At 43.4% G+C, this 23665-nt stretch overlaps 1 protein-coding gene and 1 long non-coding RNA gene across 2 annotated transcripts; one reads left to right on the top strand and one right to left on the bottom strand.

The window, feature by feature from the left end:
* Positions 1 to 503: 503 nt before the first annotated feature.
* Positions 504 to 14015, bottom strand: CIDEA (cell death inducing DFFA like effector a). The gene is made up of 5 exons (XM_040549969.1): positions 13883 to 14015; positions 10287 to 10443; positions 9939 to 10085; positions 7825 to 8006; positions 504 to 4856 (listed from the first exon to the last, which is right to left on the bottom strand). Exons 1-5 carry the CDS (start codon positions 13918 to 13920, stop codon positions 4760 to 4762), a joined length of 621 nt encoding a protein of 206 aa, XP_040405903.1. The 5' UTR covers positions 13921 to 14015; the 3' UTR covers positions 504 to 4759.
* A 110-nt stretch (positions 14016 to 14125) lies between these two features.
* On the top strand, positions 14126 to 22738 carry LOC121066459. The gene is made up of 6 exons (XR_005817786.1): positions 14126 to 15259; positions 17771 to 18074; positions 18674 to 18815; positions 20333 to 20455; positions 21332 to 21393; positions 22171 to 22738. It is a non-coding gene; the product is annotated as an uncharacterized LOC121066459 (long non-coding RNA).
* Positions 22739 to 23665: the final 927 nt, after the last annotated feature.

Below are 23665 nucleotides of genomic sequence, written 5' to 3' on the forward strand. Positions count from 1 at the left end.
AGTAGGCCCAGGTGATCTCACAACTACAGTGCTCTTTCCCTTGAAGCATGATTAATGGTGGATTAGACAAATGTAATTTCTTTAGTGAAACATAAATATCTTATTGCAAATCAAAATGTGTGCTAGGGTAGGTGTAGGTAATGACTGCAGGGAGTTTTCCACGAGCATTTCCATGATCCTTACTGTACTAGTGAAAATAGGCAACTCCTACCAGATATTTCCCAAGCCTTCCTAATCTCCTGTACTCCTGTAGTCTTTTGCAACTTTGGTAAAAGATGGAGGAGGGCACTCCTTTGTATGGAAAGAAAACGATTTGCATGTTTTCTCTGAAGCAGAGAAGTGAGTCAGCAGTAGAGAGTTAAGAGTTCAGAGCCACATATAGTATCCAGTTACTTCCACTGCTGCAGTGCAGCTATTGGAAACTTGCTGTGGCAGACCACTAGATCCATTAGCACTCATGATTATTTCAGGAATAAGTTACTCTGAAAATTAATAGACGCGCATCCAAAGCCACCATTTAAATTTATTCATAGACATTTAAGTATGCCTTAAAATTGGCACCACATATCAGAAAATATTGCCATTGCTGACAGTATAATTCTCACTCATCTCAATTTTCATAGCAAGTTGTAACTACTGGGTCCCCAAAGTTTTGAAAGGTAAAATACCATCTTTTCCCTCAAAAAAAACAGCAGTCCTCATGGTTTATAAATATCTTATGGCAAGGTACAGAAAGCAAAGTGATATATGCTAAACCCTACAAGGATAATTACTAGCATATAACTAAAATGGATTGATAATTACATTAATACCTCCAGTAAAGCCTGAGGCATTATGTTCAAAATACACTTTGTGCTTTGGTTTTAAACTTTACTTAAAGAAGCCTATGCCTTTAGTTCAAGTGCTATCTGTGGACAAAGTACGCTGAAATGATTTAGCTATAACGCTAGTCAGTTACACATAATCCTATGCAGTTATCTTCACAGTTCATATTCACAATTATCAACATTTCCTAAATTGTTAACGCCTACCTCTCTACTTACTGTGCTGAAAAAGCTTCCAGCCCAAAGTCCTGTTTTCCTTTCCTTAACCCCTTCCCTCCCTACAGAGAAGGGATTTGAGGATGTTTCCTAGTGCATGTTCCTAATGGTCTGAAGAATTTAGACACTGCCTTATCCTCTCCCCCAGACAGAAAATCTTGTAATCCTGTTTCTCCTGAAAGGACAGGAAGGTGCAAGAAAGCAGCAACTTCATGGGTTTATGAAAGGAAGGAAATGAAGTAAGTTACACACACACAAAAGCTACTAGATTCTTCATTCTAGTCACGGAGAGAGCAACTTTGTTTTGCCTGCAGAACATGAACAGTGCCTGAGTCAACAAGATCCAGTACTTCAGTGAAAATTCCTTTTTTGGTAACTACAGAGCATGACTTGGTGCATTGTTAGCAAGTGATGCAAAGCAACAGGCAAAAAAGGGACAGTGCAAGCAAGGAGGGAGTAAACATGTTGCACACCTTTGAAATTTCAGTGCTACCAGCCTGGACTGCACAGGAGCAAGTGCAGATTAACTGAGCCTATAGGGGGAAAAAAAATAAAACTAAAAATGTGAAGTAGAAAAGCTAGTTTCATTTCTACATACCTGCAGTTAGGAGCCTGTGCCTTTAGATTTTGTCTCACTGCATACTGCACACCACTCAAATAGTTTTCTGAAAGCTAGATAATGCTGAAGTTCTCTGCTGCGTACCACATACAACTGAAGTAAAAGCTACGCATCTTAAGAAAGCTGTAAAAAGCAAACTGGCTCCAACTCAGAAAATTATGAACTCCTCTGGTTTGACCCAAAGCCAAAAGTTTCTCTGGAAAGAAGTTGGTATAGTAGCAAATATCTTCCTAACACTAAATCTGTAGCAAACCCCAGATTCAGAAGCAATGGAACAATTCACATTCTCAGAACTTTCCAAGACATTTATCTTCATTCTGAGAAAATATCAAAGCTGAGTTATTTTGTTCAGCTGTTTGCATTTTGAATTAGAGGGAGATGCTCTGAGATGGAGACTTTGCAGCTCACATGACCTTCAGCAGCTTGTTTAAGTGAGGCTGCCAAAGAAGCAGCTGCTTAAAAACTTTCAAATTCATATCGAGTTAGCCTTTTAGACCATGTTCAGTCCTACAGTAACACCACTGGAAACTACGGAGTGTGTTAGTTGTGTGACAACTGCCCTGGCTGTAGAGGGGAGGAATTTGGTATCTGCACACTTCAGACTTGCAGATGCTTTTCTATTACAGATGTTGAAGATGCAATTCACACTGATTAATGCACTATTGAACTATGCAAGTTTTTGTTGTTTGCTTTTTTATGTTGGTGCTTCCACCATTAGCAACATATATATTATTAGAAGCATTACCTGTAGTTTACTTTCAAGAAATGGTCTTGTTTTAATGGAATAAATGGTCCTTAAAAGCTGAAAGAATTAATGACAAAGCCCCTGTACTGCATCAGCTAAATGCAATTCCTTAGGGAGAACTGGGGTTAGAAAGGCTCTGGCCATCAGTTATCATGGTATCGGGGGGGGGGGGGGGGGGGGGGGGGGGGAAGGTGGTGAGCAAGAACAATACAGATAAAGTCTAAAGTCTCCATTTCAACATAACCTTTTTCTCATTACCTGTAGAGCAGTTTGTTCTCTTTTGAAGGAAACCTGACAGTGCTGCAAGCTGCAGACATTCTTCCTCCAGAGAAATAAGTTTAAAAAACAAACAAACAAACCACAGTTCTCCCCTTGTCTCTAGCTGCGTGCCTCACCACCATCCCCTCTCCCCCCAGCAAATATTCAGAAGTGGATGGAAAACAACGGAAATCAGAAGAAAAAAAAAAACACAAAAGTTTCTTCTTAGCTGTCTACTCATCTGTAATACCAGTAGTGAAGAGACAGGTGGAGACCTAGAAAACTTGGGTCTGTCAGTTCCTTTAAGATTGATTTTAGGCTGCTTTTCACCACAACAGTGATTTGAAAGATACAGCCCCAGCTGGTTAAGTCAGATCCATAAAGGGAAGGCAAAAATAAATGTTTGAAGTTGAAGTTCGCAGATAAACATGAGAGCAATATTCCACGTGTCAGTAACGTTTGAAGGGAACAGGCGCAGCTGACAGATCAGAACAGATACCAGCAACCATGATGCTTGCTCTTCTCAGCCCATCTGTTCCTCTTTTTGCACAACAGGTTTTCCTCCACCTAATCAGTGCACTTGATGCACGTGGTTAAAGGATTCTTGTCTCAGCAGAAGCACAGCCAGCACCTTGGGGCCCATGTTGGTCTCTCTCCCTTTCGCTCCTGCTACTGTCTTCCCCCATCCCACTTGTTCCCCCTCTCGCTAGGATCTCTCTGCCTGGGTGGCACCCGCTGTCAGGTCAGACATTACCTGGGTCTGTCATCTCCTTAACAGCTTTCAGTCTTAAGCAAGAAAATAATTTATTAAAATCCAACAGAAGAAAGCAAATGAAAATCTCAAAAGCCACACCTGTGAACAACAGAAGTTGGACTTCTTCCCTTCAACAATGGGAGTCTGAATTTTGACACAAGATGCCCACACCACTGCTTGTTTTCTAGCTTGTCTTACCGTTAAGGAGACCCTTACTGGAAACTAGTCACATTAGCTGTTCACGAAGCTGTTAAAAACTTTCTGGACAATCCTATCTAAAAATTAAAACTTTGCCCTTTAATACAACTTGTCTTGGTAGACTGCAAGATTGCAAATATCCAGTTTAGAGCATATGCATGTTACACAGCAATGTCCTGCTGCTCTCTCCTGAGCACAGGGACATCAAAATTTAATGTCTCTTCCGGATCCCTACTACGTGCACTTTAAGTACAGCTTGGGATGTAGTGTCATCTTGTAGCTGAAGAGCAAAAGTTACAGAAGTGAAGGTTTACACCTGAAAGAACCTTCAGGAGGTTTCCTGTAAGCCATGTGCATGAAGCTACGGCAAGGTATTCAATACTTCAGGCAAAATGGGACATCAGACACATTAAAGAAATTATCGTTCTTCAACTGGTATAAGCTATACTCACCAGAACTTTCTGTACATTTGAAGAAAAATATAGAGAGTTACATGGGTTTTTTTGGCTTGTTTTAAGGGAAGTAAGGCTAAGTTTAAGCTTCTGTATAGTACTTGCACTTTCTCCAATTAGAATTCATGAGATTAGGCCGGTCACTGAACCAGAATTCAGCTGTACTATATATTTCCATTGTTAGAAGTAGTAAATAAGTAACTTCACCCTTTTGTACCTCAGTGCCAGCTGGACGCCAGTACCAGCAGTGTTAAGGATTAAAACAAAAACAACCACAGCCCTGTCTGTTCAGAAGGCAAGCGGACAGCCATGAAAAAACAAACCATGTTTTGATCAGTGCAAGGAAAGGATCCAGTGGTTACAAAGCATGCATATTTCTAAGTATTCTTATTTTCTGTTGAGTTGCAGGGGTAAAAACTTGCCCTCTCTTCCTTTGCCCAGTTCTCAGACATTAGGCACCCATCCTTTCGCTGTGTTAAGAGCCTATAAACACCAAACACTTACTTTATGACTAAGGTCTACAAGCATTCCCAACCGGGAAAACTGTTAGTTCACCTCAGTGGGACATCTCCCCCCTATAACATCATTACAATCAAACTTGGGCAAGGGAATGTCTTAGGCAAAAGGATCCAATATCAGGAGTGCAGCTGTGGTTATTACTTGTGCTGCGTTCTTGCACAGGTGCCATCTTCATCATATTTCATCCATCAGCTGCAACATGTATGTTCCAGTGTAGAGAAGAAACTGTCCAGTTATTTGTGCCGCGTGGGACATGAGCTGAAGCACCTTCCTAGAAGAAAAGCCATTTATTTAAAAAAAAAAGTCAACAACAGGGTAACGTAGCCCAAACCCCTCCCACCCCCAGCACCTTTAGGATGAATTAGGTAGATATGTTTAAGAATTCTCTCATTCCTTTTCACTTCTGAGAGGATGGTCATTTCCATACCTTCTTTAGTGCAAATACTTCTGTCTGTGGCCATTGACTGAAAGAAAACTGTTGGCATGTTGTAGACTTGGGCAGAACCAGAAAACACATTTAATGAATCATTCTGTAATCCCATTAGGCCACCTGGAAAACCATCACTGAAACTACCAGAGCATCCCTGGAGATTTAACATTGCCTGGGAGCCCCGCAGCATGAACTGATCTTGCTTCTCACCTTTAGGCAGGTCACTAAGAAGCCTGTGCGCACCTCCAAGCTACAGATCAAACTTGATTAGCGCTGAAGCTCAGCAATCACAGTACAGTGGATGCCCAACAGCAAAATAAGTGAAGCCAATCAAATTAACTGTCCAAGCTGCAAACATTAATAATTCTCAGTTCACAACCATTTTAACATTTTAGTATTTATCTGAATTGAAACATACGGTATGAGAACCTAGGTGGATCTACAAATTAAGATCAAGAGAGCATCCAAAGGAATAGGGATTATCATATCTGAGTGGTCATTCATTCAATTTATTTATACCTGTTTCTTTTTCCCCCTTCCAATCTCCAACAAATAATGAGGACATGAATGCTGAGAGAGATATTCAAGCTTTAATCTTTCAAAGTAGGCCCTCATACATATAAAGTTAAGGCACTGGGGAAGTAGCACACAAGAACTTGGACCACACCAAAATTGGAAGGGGATCAGTTTCTGACAATGCAGAAACCATACCAGTGATCCCCTTCTCCAAAAAGGGGAAGACTTTTTGTATTCCTGTCCAAGTCAACATGCAACTGTGAACCCTCTGTTGCTATTCACTTCTCCCTTCACCTCTCGCAGAGAACGCAAAGTTCTCACAATTTTTTTTTCCCACTCTAGTGAAAGGTTTGCAGTCAAGATCCAATGTTTCAAAGGAGCTGAATACCCTGGTACTTAGAGCCTTTAAAAAAAAAGACTGTACCCTTATTCATGCTCCCCACACATATGCCATTTCAGTGTGTCCTTCCCTCCGCAGGACAGCGCAGGCAAAGGAGCTGTACAGTCAAGAAAGCTGCACCTGGTACCGAGCCTTTGGGCAGCTGCAGTGTGTCACTTGCACACGAGAGCAGTTGTCACTTAAGCCACGGAGGAAGTTATTTGTTGAACTGGACATTTGATCCATCAGTTGGACCAGACAGGGAGAAACCCTGAAGAGAAAATGCACTAATGAGATCTGGCAGGCTTCGAGCCCCTCCCACCAACGAACAACTGCACTGTTTTAAAGTTCCCCCCCCCCCCCCCCCCCCCCCCCCCCCCCCTCACATTCCACAGGTGGGCTCAGGAAGAGGGCATCAGAGCTGGCAACTTGTAACTCATTAGCAGAGGGACTACACTGAGAATCTAACGCTGTGTGTCTCCAGCAAATTGAGGCAGACTGTCTGTCCTATTCAAGAGCACCCAAGGTTCTCTTCTCTCTCCCCCTGCTCCTTGCCGGTGGACTATTTTCCCAGCCTCACACCGGCACTTCCCCTTCAACTCTTTGCGATGTAACAGCACTTCTAGAAGAACTCCGCAGCTACTTCAGCTGTTTGCCAGCACTTCTTGTTTCTCACCAGCCGCACTGTGTTGGCGGGGAGGCAGAGCTGTCACTTAAAGTTCTCCTCAACAGCGCAAGTTCCAGTGCCAACACTCATCCCCATAACAGATAGCCAGAAATACAGAGTTTGCTCTGGCTCAAGAGGCTTAACAAACACAGGAACTGGAGGAGTGCAGCTGTCCGAGGGCGGACCTCTGCTTTGAAGAGACTCTAGTGAAACCAGTGCTACGGGTGGGCGTAGCATACAGCTGGAACATCACTGCAGCCCGGGCAGAGATCAGCCTCATCTACAGTCACACCAGCTGTAGTCTGAAAGATTAAGCAAGGGACCACCGAAGCAGAATGGCAGAGGTCAGACAGGGAATAAGATTAGCGTTACGATGCTTAATACCTGCATCCATGAGCCTAGGGACTACTTGAAGACTTCAAACTAAAGACTGCATGCTGCCCAAGTGAAATAAACTCACTTACAGGCCATGTAATCTGTTCTGAACAGTGTAGGTCTGGTTCTCAAGTAACAAAACGCAGCAACTACACTACTGCATCTCAACCAGAATTTGGCAGGGCAGGTAGAGAAATTCAGAGCTGTAGCTTAAACAGCTGTTAAAAATCAGAGTATGGTATCTCTGTGAAGGAGTCTGAACTCAAAGTTTTCTTCCATCAGGGCAAGACACAGCTGGTTTTGACATGGCACTGACTTTCACAGTTGAAAGGACAGATATTGTTTTGAGACAGTATTTCCAAATATATCTACCAAACTTGCAATCCACTACAGCTTGCTCCTGTGGAAGACAGTGGTCCTTGCTAGACTCTCTTAGAGACTAAGAGAATCTTTTCCCCGTGTCTCCATGTACCTTTCAGGAGGTAAATTTGACAGCCACCATGAAGACCTCTGTCTTTAGATCTCCAATTCCTGTCTTACTTCATCTCACTGAAGTTCCCCTCCAAAGAGCCTTCCTCAGCACCCTGCATTCTTTAAACAAGTCAAAGAAATCTGAGGAAATTCTCCCAAGAGACTGTACCTAGTCTCTTGATATGAGTAAAAGCTAATAGGGTTTTGTCCTGGGGGAAATTTAAGATTCCACCATAAAAGCTACGGTAAGTTTTTACAAGACAGCTATTAAAGGAAGATTCAGCATACTGGGCAGATATAAGAATTAATAAAATATTACATTTATATAAACTTCATAGAACTGATAAGCAAGCAGGTTTTCATTAATGCATATGCCTGATCAGCAATGTAAACATACTTACCGCAGTACATTTTTTGCTCCCATACATTTGATGTCATATGACACTGAGTAGATCTCATAAAAAGTTGCCTTCACATTTAAGCAGCCAATAAAATCCTTAGGGTTCAGCTTGTACAGATCGAATGTGATGTTAGCTACTCCCATTTTCTTCTTTTGTCTTGCAGGGACGACTCCATTTCTTGTCTAATTTAAAAAGAGGGAGACAGTTTATATCGTAAGCCAGGGAACCATGGCAAGACAATTGTGAATGGTGCAGTTCTTTAGAAGTAACTCACTTATTCTTAACCAATTCTAAATTGGAAATAAACAGCACTGAGCGATAAGCCAGTCTGTAGCTTATGCAATTTTGTTCAAGTCCTGATTAGGCTTCTGAAACTATTCCAAAAGGTCCACACAAACAGGACACCAAATTAACAAGACATTAGGTCGTTTTGTTTAGGAATGAACACAAAAGTGATCAGCAATCTTGGAGATAGCTGATACATGTTGTTCAGGTGAAGTAAAGCCTCACTTCCTGTGAAAATCTGTGAAAAAAGTCAAGTTCTCATTTCAAATCCTAGCTCACCTTTCTTTTCCTTCTTTCTAAAAAGTAAATGGAAGAAGGAGCCACTACTGATTAGGCCCAGGCTTTAGTACTGAGGTTAAGCTGGAAAAAGAAGAGCAAGAGAAGTGTGGAAAGTCATCTTCCACCTCTTACTAAAAGCAGCCCTTGCCCTCTTTCAAGAGTGGGTCATTTGCTTCAAGAAAAAGAAAAAAAGAGAAATAGTAAGGAATACCCTTATTTAGAGAGACATCTAGTGGATACGTGGGTTGCTCTGCTCAGCACATTCAGTTCAAAGATTGTAACGTAGCACCTGCCAATCCGCTTTCTGTATGCTAAATGAAGCAATAAAGTTGTGTAAGGCTGGGGCTTTTTGTACTTGTCATCCCAGTGCTCAGACAGTGCCACGGTAAGTCAGACAAACTTAAACACTGCAGTGTATCATCAGCCAACAATTTTATGCCTGTTTTACTCCGATAGCCTCTGAGCTCCCAGCTCCAGCACGTAGAACCCTACCAACAAAGGTTTTTAACACGTACATGCAGTTGGGTTTGCTTGGGAGCACACAGGACATTTGGATAAAGCGTGCACGCTGAGGAGGGCAGCATTTAAACTTGTTTTGCTGCCGCGCCAAACAGGACATAAGGCAAGGGGAGAAGGAGCAAGGTAGAGTCATACCCTGGCTGCAACACCTTTTCTGCTTTCGGAGCTCATGGCCAGATGCAGCAGGTTGCTAAGTCAGTGAGTTATCTTGGGGAAAAAACAGACAACCTGCCCATGCTGCAATAAGAGACAAACAACGGGGCCACATGATTGAGCCATGCACCTACAGACAGGAACAGTGGGCCAGCTTGCAGCTACTAAGCTAACTCTGCACCTGGCAGAAGAAATTTTAATGCTAACTTTCTAACAACAATCATTTCATTGTGAGAAACTTCAGAGTTTGACTATCTTACTAATGAACTCCTCCACAAAGCTAACTGGACACTAAATTTACACTATTAAAAGGCTAAAGCTAGGCAATCTTAACATCTCTCAAAATATCTAGACGCATGAAGGCTAATATTCTAATGTTAGGTTTTGATGACAACCTTTAGCTGTTTGCAGGATTAGTACAGGCATTTTTCTCATCTTCACTATTACTGCATTCACAAGGCAAAGCTTGTCTTATATTGCTTAATTTGGGCATTCTCCCTCCCCCCAAAACAAATTGAAGAGATTGATTTCTTTAAGCTAAAAATACAAAGTCCTCATTCCCTGTGTGTTATGCAACAGCTCAAGAAGTAAGCTATTCCTGAGGTGCTCCAAAAGTGGGATTTTCCCCCTATAATTCTTTTCAGTGGTAGCATTTCAGTTCAGTTCTTGGCAGATTTTTGTCAACAGTTCTATGTCCCAGCAGGGGACAAAAAATGAACTTGTTAAGCCTTCCTGGATGATAGAACAAGGAGTTGATACCTTCCCTTACACAGGGGAAGTTTTCTTCCTCATCTCCCCCTCTTCCCAAGAATTTAAGAAGCCACAGATCTTTTTCCATCCACTTCTATTCAAGCAGGAGGGAGGCAGTGAACACTTACTTGGGTCCATTTCTGTCCTTTTTCTAGAACCATGAAGTGTGTGTTATCATCCAGGGACCGAAAGAACTCTTCTGTGTCCACAACCGTGCCATCTTCTTCCAAAACCAGAGTCACGACTCCAGTGGTTATAAGGAAGGCTTCTAAAGTCTGCAAAAAACAGCAGATTGTAGAATTCAAACGGGAGCCTATCACTGTGATATTTTTTCCCTCTGTCATTTAATATTTAGACTTGCATTCTCCTGAACTTCCCCACTAACGATATTGAGAAGAACGACAGTCGGTGGGTTGCCTTCCTGCAATACTGCACTCCAGTGCAAGTTTCAGCCAGAGTGGGAGCGTTTGCTGTACCTTGCTGATGAGTTCTTGCAGACTGCTCGCAACAATTCCTTTCCGGCTGCTCCTGGAGGCATTTGACACACGGAAAGGTCGCCCTGCACGCATGAGAGGAGGGAACAGGGTCTGTTTTGTTACTGCTCCCACAGATGCTCCCATGGATACCAAAGATCTAAGATAAATAAAAATTCAGTGTAGTTATAAAAATAGTCACGACAAGTACCACAAGAAGGAGGAGGACTGTTGAGTTCGGTACACAAGGACATTATACGAGCAATTCACGGGTCACGTTGGACTTGCGCTTTCAAAATTACACACTACATAGCCCTACAGTTGTCTCTGAACTTTCCCTTGCCGGTGACATTTGAAAACCACTTCTCAAATGAAAAACATTTCGAGCAGATGTGGGCCAAGTTGCTGCTGAGCTCAGCTGACATCAAGGTTACAGCGAGGTCAACAGGTTTTAACACTACAGTGGATTAGAAAGGCAGCAGCTCTTACTGCATGCAGGCATATAAATCACTCTCTTTACCTGCAAGATAAACACTCGGTCAGATGGTACACACGACTACTTTCAACTATTTATTTAAGGTAAGAGTTAGCTTTAGGGAGACCGAACGTACCGTCCATATTCAAAACACCTAGTTTCAGAACGCAGGTGGAGCTTTTTGATAGTTACGCTTGACTTGCAAACAGCAAAGATGCTTATAAATAACATCTACAGCCTATAAAGCTTCATTTAGCTTTGAGAATGACAAAATAAGACTTATTTGTGCCCTAATGTATCAAAGGAAGCTGAATGAAATTAAATTAAGATCCAAGCACACAACGGATAGCATTGGAGCAGGCTACCAGAGAGGCTAGGAATTCAAACGCTTTTTTGGAACGGCATGGGGCTGGGACAGGGGAGGGTCAGGCTGGGTGTTAGGGAAAGGTTTTGCACCCAGAGGGTGGTCGGGCACTGGGACAGGCTCCCCAGGGCAGTGGTCAGGGCACTGAGCCTACTGGACTTGAAGAAGTGTTTGGACAACGCTCTCAGACATAGGGTCTGATTTTTGGGTGGTCCTGTGCGGAGCCAGGAGTTGGACTCCTTGTGGGTCCCTTCCAACTTGGCATATTCTGTGATTCTTTTAGAAAGAGGTTTTGAGTTTTCCTGGACAATCACATCTTCAATAGTGACTGTTTATGTTCTCGAATTACATCACTTAAATATCCCTAGGTGATAGTCCCCTAAATATCACCAGTGACAGCTTTTTACTGCCAAATTGTATTGGTTAATTTAATACCCAGACGATTTGCCAAAAATCACCACCTGGAAGAAAATAAATATCTTTTCCAGATCTCGTATCTGGTCTTGAAGCATATTTTTAAGATGCACGGGAAGTCATTTTTGTGACTAGCTAGCTAATTTCAGTAATTAACTTATTTCCTGCTCTCATTCTGAACCACTAATTCTACAGGGCTTTGGGATACTACTTTTCCTCTGTACGCTGAAGAGTTTCTCTTCCTCAAAAATTCATCAGCATTATTGGAGCATATATTTTTAAAAGGAGTGGGGTGTTCAAGGATTATTTCTAGCTGAACCTAATAGTGTCTCAGTAGTGCTGTCTGAACACCAGGTCTCTGGATTTCAACACTTTGCAAGTATGTTCATGTGGCATAACAAAGCAGGTGCCGGTGAGCATTCAGTAAGGTTTTCAGGAGACTGTCATTGTTTCAAATGAAAAAGCTACACATTTTCCTCCTGGAGAAGGATCACAATCAGGGAGGAGGACAAGATGACAAAATAGCACGGAGGAAGACACTAACTTCCCCTCCATAGACGGAAAGTGTGCTAGGACAGGGTGTGTGTGTGTTAATCTCTGCACTGACTAAGCAGTGCCCCAATCACCCTGCCAGTCTGCAGGCAGCTCCCATTCTGAATCACTCCAGTCTCTTCCTCAGGTATGAAGCCCGTGCATTTATCTCAGCACTGGTGACCCCACTTTGCTGGGCACCTGGTTGTTAGCAAGTGCAGCATTTAGGATTCGTGAGAGAACACTTCCAGAGCTAGCACAACCCATTCCCCCCCCACGTTTGAAAATTATCATGTAGAATATTTCCTTGAGTGGTATATATGACAATACTGCCAAGATTTCTTTTGTGATGACAGAAGATACCAGTCCTGTTCTTTCCCATTACTTAAGCCCAGTTGCTATTCATAAAAAGACAAAGCGTAAGGAAAAAAGCCAAGCCACACATCCCAATGCAGCAGGAAGAGCATTAGGGACACAGCTCACAGGCAGGACTCAAGATCTTTTAAGAGCAAGGGTTCATCTCGGGCATTAGCAGAGCCAACTCCATAAGCCCTTTTTTGTAGGTCTAAGAAAAATTTTCTTCAGAGCTCAACAACCATGATCTTATACCATTGCCTAATTCTATCGGTGGAAAGAAGTCAAAACCAAAAAGATTAATAAACCAGGACTTTCATTAGCTCCACCAGGCTGCCACTTAACAGCAGTCCAAGTCTCGGGTAGGTATTTAACAAACGATGCCATTCCACTTATGTTTCCATAAGAGCAGTCAAAATCTTTCAAGTAAGTCTGCCCATGAAGCAGTGCGTCTAGAGCAGGGTGAGGTTCCAGTCAATATTAAGTACTAGGTAACAAAAGCCAGTATAGTTAAAAAAAAAAAAAAAAAGCCTGAAAACAGAGTGAACCCTTCCATTTCTGGGTCTACTGCCTAAAGCCTGTTTTGCTTGTTTCCCCTCACACATATGCAGACCAGAGACTCACAGGTGCCAGCCTTTGTTTGGGACTCTTAGAAAGAAATATCACTTCTTTTTTTGCAGGGAATTTCCCTGCTAGATTGGAGTTACTGAAAATAATTGCCTACTAAAAGGAGATCAAGCGTCAGGGAACAAGCGGTACAGAGGAAAGGGATGGTGCTGAAGCGCAGATCTTCGCTCTTCCCTACAGGAGAAGGGATCCTATGTCAGTGGAAAACACAAGAACTCAGAAAAGCGTTTATAACTGAAGAAGAAAATATCTTCAAGCTCTAGCACATCATCCAGCTTGCTCTGTATAATCCCAACCACTTAGAGACTCACAGACACTGTCCCAAGCATTCGGTGTAGTGCCAGGGCTGGGGGACAGCTGAGCTCTTTGTTTTGGAGGAGAAACCAGGGATTAAAAACCTGCCTTGAGCCCTATACGCTAATTTCACTCGTTATCTTTGTTTGCAATATGCCTTGTATGTTTGTCTAAGAATGTGGTGCAATGGTCCTCAGCCTCAGGAAAACCAACATTGCACAACACAAAAGCTTCAGAATATGGCACGGCTGGATTTTTAGGTTAGAGTTCACTGACAAACGACAACGGCAGTAACAACAAAACCAAAAATAAGTCAGAAATCAGCCGGGAGACTGTGTGTCCCACCTGGCTTCCCCGACAAACACAGCCTGAAAAGACACCACAGCCCGTGAGGCACAGAAGCGGAGCAGACAGCCCAAACGCCAGCACCGACCCCGGGACGACCGGGGACGGCGCCGAGCTCCCCCGCCAAGCGAACCTCCGCTTCTCAGGCTTCTTAAAAAATAAATTAAAAGGAAACGGGGACGCGGGGACACTCACCGCACCGCCGAGCCCACGTAGCCCCTCGCCGCCTCCATGGCCCGGCCCTCCCCGGCCGCCGGGCAGCACCGGCCGCCACCGCCCCTTAATGGGGAGCGGGGCCGCTCCGCCTCCCCGGCCGGCCTGCCCCCGGGGCGGCCCTCAGCCCGCCCCCGGGAGAGGGGAGGCATGCCCGGGGGGTGGGCTGCTGGGGCAGCCTCGTCCTTGTCCTGGGGTGCCGTCCATCCCACCCCTGGACCCCCTTCCCCCGCCCCGAGAGCCGGCTGGCTCCAAGCTCCTCCCTGTCACGACGAATGGTGGCGGGGTTGTGCTGACAGGTGCCAGGCGAAGCACCTCGGAGGGAAGATTTATCGTTATTGTTATTCCCGATTAGTTTTTTTTCTTTTTTCTTGTCTTTTACCCAGGGAAGGAAAGAGAAAGACTGCTTGTTCCGTGTGTATCTGAGTTATAGCTAATATAGCAACAGCAGGAGCCAATCCCATTTGAAGCCTCTAAGCATTAGAGTAAATCAACAGATTAAAGTGCTTCAGCTTCTGATTTTAGAGCCCGGGAATAAGCTTACAACTTGGATTAATGTATATAGTAGCTTCACTGGAGGTATTTAGCCTTCCTAGGGCATGGGCAGTGGTGATTTCTGTTTATGGGACGGGTAAACATGTAGTTTTTTTCTTTTTCATGCTTGCCCACAGGCACAGATATGGTATGTTTCAGCTCTGAAACAACATGTTCATTTTTGCAGCTCTAAAACCACGATCACAGAGAAACCAAGTCAGATCCTGGCTGCTCCGTGCCCCACTGACCTAGGGCCAGCCGGTGAGGAGGGAGCTCCGTGACGCTGCCCGGTGGCAGGAGGCTCGATCCGGAAGGCTCCGCAGGGACACCCTTGGTGACAGGGCCCAGACCTCACCCAGGGTCACCCCATGGACAGGTCTGTTTTTCTGGTCCGGCTTGTTTAGCACACAGGAGCCACCCACCTCCTTTCTTTGCTTTCCAGGCTTCATCAGCACTCAGCCAGACCCTGCATAAACGTCCTCAAGCCTCAGCTTTGGGGCCCTTATTGGCTGTAAAAAAAACCAAACCTTTTAATCTGGGACAAATTGTGTTGCGTCCCCCCCCACCTGGTAGAGTAAGCAATCCCACTTCCCCACAGCAAAGCTTAGACCAACAGGCTTCCTATATGAACCTGAGCTCAGGCTCTTATCTCTTCTTCCTCAGGCTCCTTAGGGCTTGCAGGTGTGAGGGGCCCTCCTTCTGAAAAGTTAACCCCTTCTTTTTCTATCCCCTACCACAGGTTAGAAGGGACCTCTGAAGATCATCTACTCCAAACTACTACTACTACACGTAGTTTTGTTACAGTTCTGTAATATGCCCCTGGCAGTAAGTCAAGGAGAATGGGAAATGGGCAACAGTAGATATTTCTCTGGGCATTGGACTCAAAGCAGCCTGTTTTCCCCTGGGTCTGTATCTTATGGTTGATTGTGGGCACAACTGAGGTTATTTAAGCAAAATGGGCGTTTATAATGAGTTCTCACCGAGTGTTTCTGTACTGTCAAGAAATGTGTACATACTGCAGCTTTTCCTGTTGTGCAGGGAGAAAAGAGAGTCGAAAGAGAAGTTTTGTAAGGCGGTCTGTCTCTTCTACCACTGTGTAGAGATCTCTGCAGGGGAGCTATGCTTTGGCAACAGGAGAATCTCCTCCTGCTCCAGACATTTTGTGCCCTGGCCTGTACGGAAAAATCCTTAGAGTTACTGTAATTTCCGTATGGTTTCAGACTGGCACTCTCCCTTGTGAGTTCATGGGTCTTAGGGGGAAGGACAGAAGAGAGGCAACAGACATCAGCAAAGCAGACTTAAGTTATTTCTGAGGGCTGTGGGAGAGGACCATGTGGGATAAGTCTCAGGTTGTAGAAATTGCCATTTTCTTAAAGAATTATCATTAATGGGATAAATATAGATCGATATAGATTAGATATCATGAATAAATTCTTCGCTCAGAGGGTGGTGAGGCACTGGACCAGGTTGCCCAGAGAAGCTGTGGATGCCCCATCCCTGGAGGTGTTCAAGGCCAGGCTGGATGGGGCTTTGGGCAACCTGGTCTGGCGGGAGGTGTCCCTGCCCATGGCAGGGGGGCTGGAATGAGGTGATCTTTAAGGTCCCTTCCAACCCAAGCCATTCTGCGATTATGTTGTTCTGTATTGTCGTGGAGGAAAAGGGGAAGGGAAGGGAAGGGAAACAAGCTGGTTAAATTGTGACCTGTAACTTAACAAGGAATCAAATAGAAAGTGGAAACTAGATCCTGCTAAGGAAGAGTATAAAGCAGGCAGGCCAAAGCAAAAAAATGAGATCTCATTAAAAGCAGATATGGCAAGATACCATTCAGTGTAGGAACAATAGCTATAAGAGGAAAACAAAGACAGAATCATCCCGCTTTTTTACACGGAGGGAAAATAACCAACTAAATATGGTTATGAAAAAAGTTCACGTGGCATATGTAAAAGGCAGCATGATGCACTCGAAGTAGTCTTGAGGAGGCCAAAATACTCAGCAACGTTTTGCTTCAGCCTTCACTGAAAACATGAATCATGCAGGGGGCAAAGTACGTGGCGGAGATGAAAGGGAGTGAACACTAGAGGTGGAGTTAAATAAGCAATTGTATTGAAAATAAATTACTGTCTTACTGCCCCTTTGCTGAGGGGCATTAGCTGACTCTATACATGTTACTTGTCCATTGCGTTTCAAGTTAAACAAGTTTGCTTAAGCCACTTCTCACAATAGTCATATGGTTATGAAAAAGGTTTGCACGTGGCATATATATGACAGGCAGCATGATGCACTTGAAATAGTCTTGCATGCAATTTCACATTAGTGAACAAGCAGCATCAGGCCAGGTTTTCAAGAAGAAAAGTTGACAAATTGCAGGAAACTCAGTGGAAAGCAGGAATGATCAGAGACCCAGGAATCATGGTGTATGAGCTGTGCAGTTCGGGAAATAGGATCAGGTGGAGAAGCAAATCACAGGCTTCGATGATGTTAGAGAGCACTGTGAAGATGGAGTAAAATTTTCTTCATGCCTATTGGGGCTTAACCTATAGGACTGGAGAATTAAGTTATGCATTAGGAGACATGTCAACACTAAGGGGACTGTTAGGGGCTGGGGTGAAATGCCTGCTGAAGGTGTGTAGTCAGTTAGACACAGACGTTGCTTGGGCTAGTGTTCAAACGACACAAGGGACAAGTCAGGATCCCAAAGATCAATTTGGACATTCCTTCTGTTTCTCAAAACTCTGACGAACTACGTGAGTGAGATTAATGCAGAATAAAGTATTTCTGCATCTTACCAACCTTGATCTCCCCTTAAGAGGGGAGTGAAAGAAGTGGACAGATATATTTACAGCAGTGTTACCAGCAAAGATAACAGATTGCAAGGGCTGAGATTTGCAAAAACCAACCTTTTGTTCTGCCTTTCTGCCCTTTCCTGTTTTCAGCTAAGTGATCCTTTGGTCTAATTTCTCCAAGAAGTGCTCTTGTGACTACCCCTGAGTAAATTTTATTATTTCTTATTGCTTCCATGCAGACCCATCATTCTATTCTTCACTGTGTCCTCTAAATAACCATATTAATTTCTGAACTGCTTTTACTATTCAGTGGATTCCTGTCTCCATTGCCACTGGCTCTGATTTATTTCTGCCAGGCTGTTCATGCTAAAGGTTTGGTAGCTCATTCTTAGTATTTGTGTTAACCTCTACTACACCATCACTGAATGTTTTTAAGAGCAAATTAGACAAGCATCTGTCACGGAAGACTTAGATATGGTTGATTACTTTGGGATAAGACTGTGGAGTAAATGATCTCATGAGGTTGCTTTTCATCGTTTTCTGTATTTTTCAGAGTCCTTGTTAATGAAACCATACTGTATAATGCCTAAGGGATTTACAGGAGTCACAGTGTCTTTATCAGCCCTAAAGGAGGGAAAGAGGCTCCTCCTAAAGGCGATTTTGCGGCTCTGCAAAGCTGCGCAGAAAAGGACGGGAATATTTTTAATACTAATGAAAATCCTTTGTAATTGGCTGGAAATGGTTCTGTGGTCTGCAAAGATTCCAATTTTGAAAGCCCCATTTGAACAAAAGACTAATCTTTTTCTTCAGTGAACCATCTGGCACAGAAAAATGCTCTTTATTATGAGATTTCATGGGTGGGTATTTTGTTTTGTTTTGTTCTAAGTTTTCAAAGATTTTAACAATAGCATCAAGACAGTGTTGATGGATGGGCACATGCTGTATATATGGGAAAAAATACTCTACCGAGAGTATTTCAGTAGTGTGAAATTCTTTGAACACATCCGTTTAAATTCGGATGTTTTATAGTTAGGATATTAAAATCAAGGCAGACTTTGCCCTCACTTACCCCCTCTGCAATCCTGTGGATATGAATGAATTGCAAGTATTTGTGGGCAGCATTTAACTGAAAGCTGACTTACTGAAAGCTGTATTGTGACAGCAGTAAAGAAAGGCAGAAATTTTGCCTGTGAGGTCTGTTATTGGAAATAATGCAGTGGAAAAATAATGTTTGTTTATACCGAGCATGCAAGGATAATCTGAATGTTTTATTTTACATATAAAAAGTTACAACTTCAAAATGTATAAGTTCCAAATAAGACAGAATAACTGTTGAAAATATTCTTGTTTTTAACATCTCTACTATTTATTATTGTTTATTGATACAGGAAGAAAAGAAAATCTTACTCAGAAAGAAATATGACTTTTTTTTAATAAGCTTTTAATTTTATTTTAGGAGATATTTCTCTGCAAAATGGGAGGCTATCAAGTGTGGAATTGTCCCATGGTGTACAGTTGTGTTATGATTTCTATAGAAGACCTTGAAGAGCTTTAGACTCCAGGCAACACTCCAGAACTATTGACCCCCGAACTGAACGGTGAGTTCATAATTCTTTGGTAGATGTTCTAATTGATTTAAAAAATGATATTTTAAAATCTCCTTGGAGAAGCAGTATCTGTATTGTACATCTCATATAGCACGTTTTAAAAGTTTAATGAGAAATAACATTTTTTAAAATTTTGTTTCTGTCAAAAATGTAAAGATTAAAGCAATAATAGCCAGACAGCTTAACGGGTGACCTTTTGAGGGTCCCACTGCCTTTCAATCAATGTTTTTCAACCTGTGGTGTGTTAACCTCCAAGCATCATCAGTTATTTCTAAGGGATGCACAGACAGGTACTAGGCTGATAGGTACTGCACAGTAATCTGTGCACATGAAATTTCCAAAGCAGCTCCACTAGAAAACTTTTAGGGACCACAAATTGAAAGAGATTGAGGAAAATATTGCTGCTACTTACTGGCTTAATATCTTGTCTGGGTACATTCACTCTCCAGATAAATAAGCTCTTGGTGAGCTGCAGGAGCTCTCAGAGTCTCTCAGTAACTCTCGGACCTAGTGTGGAGGCCAAGCCTGATTTAGGCAGCTAAATGACTTCTGACCAGAGCTGGCCTGCCTCTGTACCTGTCACTGTGAAATATCCTTAGTCAGCCTTCAGACTCTAACTGCTTTGCCTTTTCCTTCCTTTTTAGCAGGTCTCCTTCTACACAGTGTTTTTCTATGTGCAGCTGTGTCCTTTTATAATCCGTTAGGAACAGGAGTGGTCATTAGCCGTTGGGCTGGTCTCTGGTACACCCCAGTACTCCTTGTTTCCCTCAGGCTTGCCCTCAGGTGGGTCAGGTTGCAGAATTAGGAGAATGGGTTTGTCCTCTGAACAACTGAGCATCACTATGCTCCCCTTGCTTTCCACCACCACTCAGAAGCAGCTTTCTGGTCACCTCAGCTCCAACATCCTTGTCCTCTCCCACCTCATGACCTTGGATTTGCATTAGTGCCACCCACACCGATGCCCAGCCTGTGCAGATCTCTCCTGGCCTTTGTTGGTTTTGATTCCAACCTAAAGTAACAAGCCTGACAAAGCTACGTCCTTTGGGTTTGGCTTTATTTGTATGTCACTGTGACAGTAATGCTCCCCCTGTGCTAGGAACTGACACTTCAGACCACAGATTTACAATACCCTCTCACTTACATTGAGACTAGAGCAGGTGAACATTGATAATGACTCTGGATTGATTCTTGAGAAATCATACAGTTCATCGCTCTGCTCCAATCAGCCTTGTTTTCCTCATGGGCTACCAGCCAAGTCTTGCTTAATTTCTGAAATGAAGTGAATGTGACATGTTGACGAGGATATGGGGCTGTCTGCCTTATCTCATGGTCACACTTGAGCCATTCTCTTTTTGACAGATACCAGGGATGTATTACTACCACTGCAGATGTGATAAGAGAGCTCTTAAACATACATACCCAAAGCTGGAATATTCACTATCTTAATCATCCTTGGTCCTGTGATGAATGACTAAGAATGACTGTGTTCCCATAACACCTTATTACAGGGCAAATTCAGAGCCAAAGAGCAGATGTGAGTCTGGTTGTCAGTCATTCTGCTGGCTTTCACGAGGTTCAAAAAAAGGCATTACAGCCACGTCCATGCAGCAGAGATCATCAGCTCCTTGCACGTGAGTCACCACGGTTAAATACTTAATCATTTGTTGCCTTTGGACTTCTGTACTGAGTTTACGTGACATACAGAGACAAATCAGTACCTTCTGAAATGCCACGGAACTCATGTAAAGTTATACAAAAACTTCATTTTGTCCATCAAATTTAGTATGCTGAGAAAATTATAACTATTGCTTGGGTCTTCTGCAGTTCTGAATTTATGAGGTGATTTATTTGGAGTTGGAGTCAGTAAAATCTCCTGGACACTTCTGGAAGGTACCTCTGGCCCTCAGTTGTGTGTGTGCCCTTTTTTTTTAATGTAACTAAACCCAAAGTAAATCTGAAGATCTGTTTCTGGCAGATCACCCTAAGTTAATACTGAATTGCAACTATCTCAGGAAAACACATTCACTCAGAAGGAGACTGTTTCACCCTAGGCAAAGGATAATGATCTCTGATAAAAACAAACAAACAAACAAACAAAAAAACCCCACTCTTAACTGGTGGAGGGAATAATGTAAATCTGCAGTTAAAGTAGCTGCCTCTCCTCTGGAGGAAATTGAAAGAAGAGCTTTAACTTTTCTGGGTGGTATCACTGCCTGGTATAATGTTGCCAGAGAGGTTATGTTTCCAGTTGTCTTGTTAGATAAGAAGCCTAGTAAACAATCACATATTTACAGTGAAAGCAAATGGCTGAAGTGCTTCGTGTCCCACTGGTTCCAAGTTGCTGGATTCACAAGCTGTATTGTGCATGTGCATGCTGCTCCCTCCCATCAACGTAGACTTCACGTCCCCTTAAAAAGTGGTCAGCTATGTGCCCTCCTTCCCTCTACAACACTGACCAAATAGCGATTTATCAGGTTGTTAATAAACTTCTGTGTTCTTACTTGTAGGTGATTACTCTAAGAAGAGGTTTTGTCCTCTCGTTAGAACGGATCCAATAGTCTGGTCTCGGGTAACTTTTCTCGTCTCTGTGGTGTCCCTCCTTTTTCTGCCCCAGACAGACACAGACGTGTATAACAATGCATGTGGTGGCACTGGATTCCTATAATCAGCTCTATGTCCTTACAGTTGGGGCAGGACTGTGATAATGGAGAGAGCCAAGCGATCACGTGAAATATTATTAATGTGTTATTGAAAGAGACCTAAACATAACTCCTTTCTATCCCCAAACACAGATAATGTCACTGGCCCCTCTGAGTACATATATATGAGGTTTCATAGCAGCTCTTTGAGGCTAAAGAAGTCTACTTATTTATATAACTCATATTATATGTTTACATATGGTTGTAACACCACCGGTAGCCTCTTACTTTTGTGGTGGTTCGTTATAATAATGTAAGGAAATATTCGGCATGGACAATGAGTGTAGTTGTTCTGGAAGGTGAGAAATGCAAACGGGCCATTTTGGTGATAATTAATGCTCTACCCATCTTGCGGATTTTCTGTTCAGGCCCAGAGGAGTGGGTTAGCAAAACAAAGACAGATGGCAGCAGATTATTTGAAACACTTCTTTGTTAGCGTGTAATCAGTGCAGATCCCCCCTCCCACCCCTGCCTTCACTTGGGGCTCAGGCTAAAGCCCATTAAGTAAACGGAAAGACTCCTATTGATTTTGATGGGCACTTAGCCAAGGCCTCTGTCTCAACAACTTTCTCAGCTAAACTTTAGCCTACTCATCATTTTTGACCATTTGGGGGCTTTTTTTTTTTTTTTTTTTTTTTTTTTTTTAGGAAAGAAGAAACAAATGCTGATATAGTCAATTTTGGGGACTCCTAGGGGAGAGAACAAGCTGTACTTTTATATGCACAATATACTGCCTAAATGTACCCAAGGTAAAAGGTCGTCCTGTTTTAACTTCGTGAGTTTTATGCCAATGAAGTTGAATCATAGGGAAAGCGTAGGGATGTGGGATCTGGCTGAAATGTGTTCCCTGTCTCCCGTCTGAGCTGCATCACATGGAAGAGGTGGAAGAAGCTGGATTTGGGCATGAGTAGTCGAGTACTGCGTCCAGCTCTGGGGTCCCCAGCACAAGCAGGTCATGCACCTGTTGGAGTGGGTCCAGCTGAGGGCCACGAGAATGGTCACAGGGCTGGAGCACCTCTCCTGTGAAGACTGGCTGAGGGAGTTGGGGTTGTTCAGCCTGGAGAAGAGAAGGCTCCAGGCAGGCCTTACAGTGGTCTTCCAATACCTAAAGGGGGCCTGCAGGAGTGATGGGGAGGAACTCTGTCAGGGAATGGAGTGACAGGACAAGGGGTAATTTAGGCTTTAAACTAAAAGAGCATATGTTTAGATTGGATATGAAGAAGAAATTCTTTACTATGAGGCACTGAAACATGTTGCACAGAGAAGCTGTGGATGCCCCATCCCTGGAGGTGTTCAAGGCCAGGCTGGATGGGGCTTTGGGCAACCTGGTCTGGTGGGAGGTGTCCCTGCCCATGGCAGGGGTGCTGGAACCAGCCGATCTTTACGGTCCCTTCCAACCCAAACCATCCTATGGTTCTGTGAGTGCAGACCTGGGAGCTCTGCTGTGCTCAGGGAGAGCTCTTAAATACTGCTGTCTGGAAAGCTTTGGCCTGAGATCTTGCTTCAGCTTTTGGGCACGCTTCCTTAGGTCAAGCTTTCATTTTGGTCTAAAACTTGTTTCTGTCACAACTTTCTAGAGGTTGTTCGTATTTCATGTTATTTCTGCAGGTCTAAGTGAAGCGCCTTACCCTGTGGCCATATATTAAATATATTCATATCTATTTGGCTTTTCTGCATAGCATGTTCCTTCCTATTAGTGTCAAATGTCCATTTTTTTTCTTTCTGTGGGTACGTGTAGACCCACAACCCCCTACGATATCTTGGATTATGTATTTAGTCTTCCCCACCAAATGCGGACACTTAAAGCTGCAGAAGCAGTGCCCAGGTGTTTTTTGACAGAGGTTATGCATGCATTAACTTGAGACATCTATGCACAGAAATTAATCCCTCTCACATAGCTCAAGGAGAGCCAGAGGTCAAGGTTTTAATGTGTTCGCGTGTTGCAGCACAAAGGCAATGCCAGAATCACAGAATATCCCGAGTTGGAAGGGACCCGCAAGGATCATCGAGTCCAACTCCTGGCACCACACAGGTCTACCCAAAAATTCAGACCATATGACTAAGAGGTGCAGAGGTGCACGGAACTGCATGGGTCTGGGTGCTTGGGTGCAGAAAAGCAGCGCAGCCGGTCACTGAGGAAAT

Source organism: Cygnus olor, chromosome 2, assembly GCF_009769625.2.
Source record: "Cygnus olor isolate bCygOlo1 chromosome 2, bCygOlo1.pri.v2, whole genome shotgun sequence".
In the NCBI taxonomy this organism is placed as follows: Eukaryota; Metazoa; Chordata; class Aves; order Anseriformes; family Anatidae; genus Cygnus; species Cygnus olor.

What these genes read in the sequence shown, in the direction of transcription:
- CIDEA (XM_040549969.1), bottom strand. Translation starts at nt 13,920, where the DNA reads ATGGAGGCGGCGAGGGGCTACGTGGGCTCGGCGGTGCG. An exon ending in TACGTGGGCTCGGCGGTGCG is followed by an intron (nt 10,444 to 13,882) that starts GTGAGTGTCCCC and finishes TATTTATCTTAG; the next exon opens with ATCTTTGGTATCCATGGGAG. An exon ending in GGAGCAAAAAATGTACTGCG is followed by an intron (nt 4,857 to 7,824) that starts GTAAGTATGTTT and finishes CTTTTCTTCTAG; the next exon opens with GAAGGTGCTTCAGCTCATGT.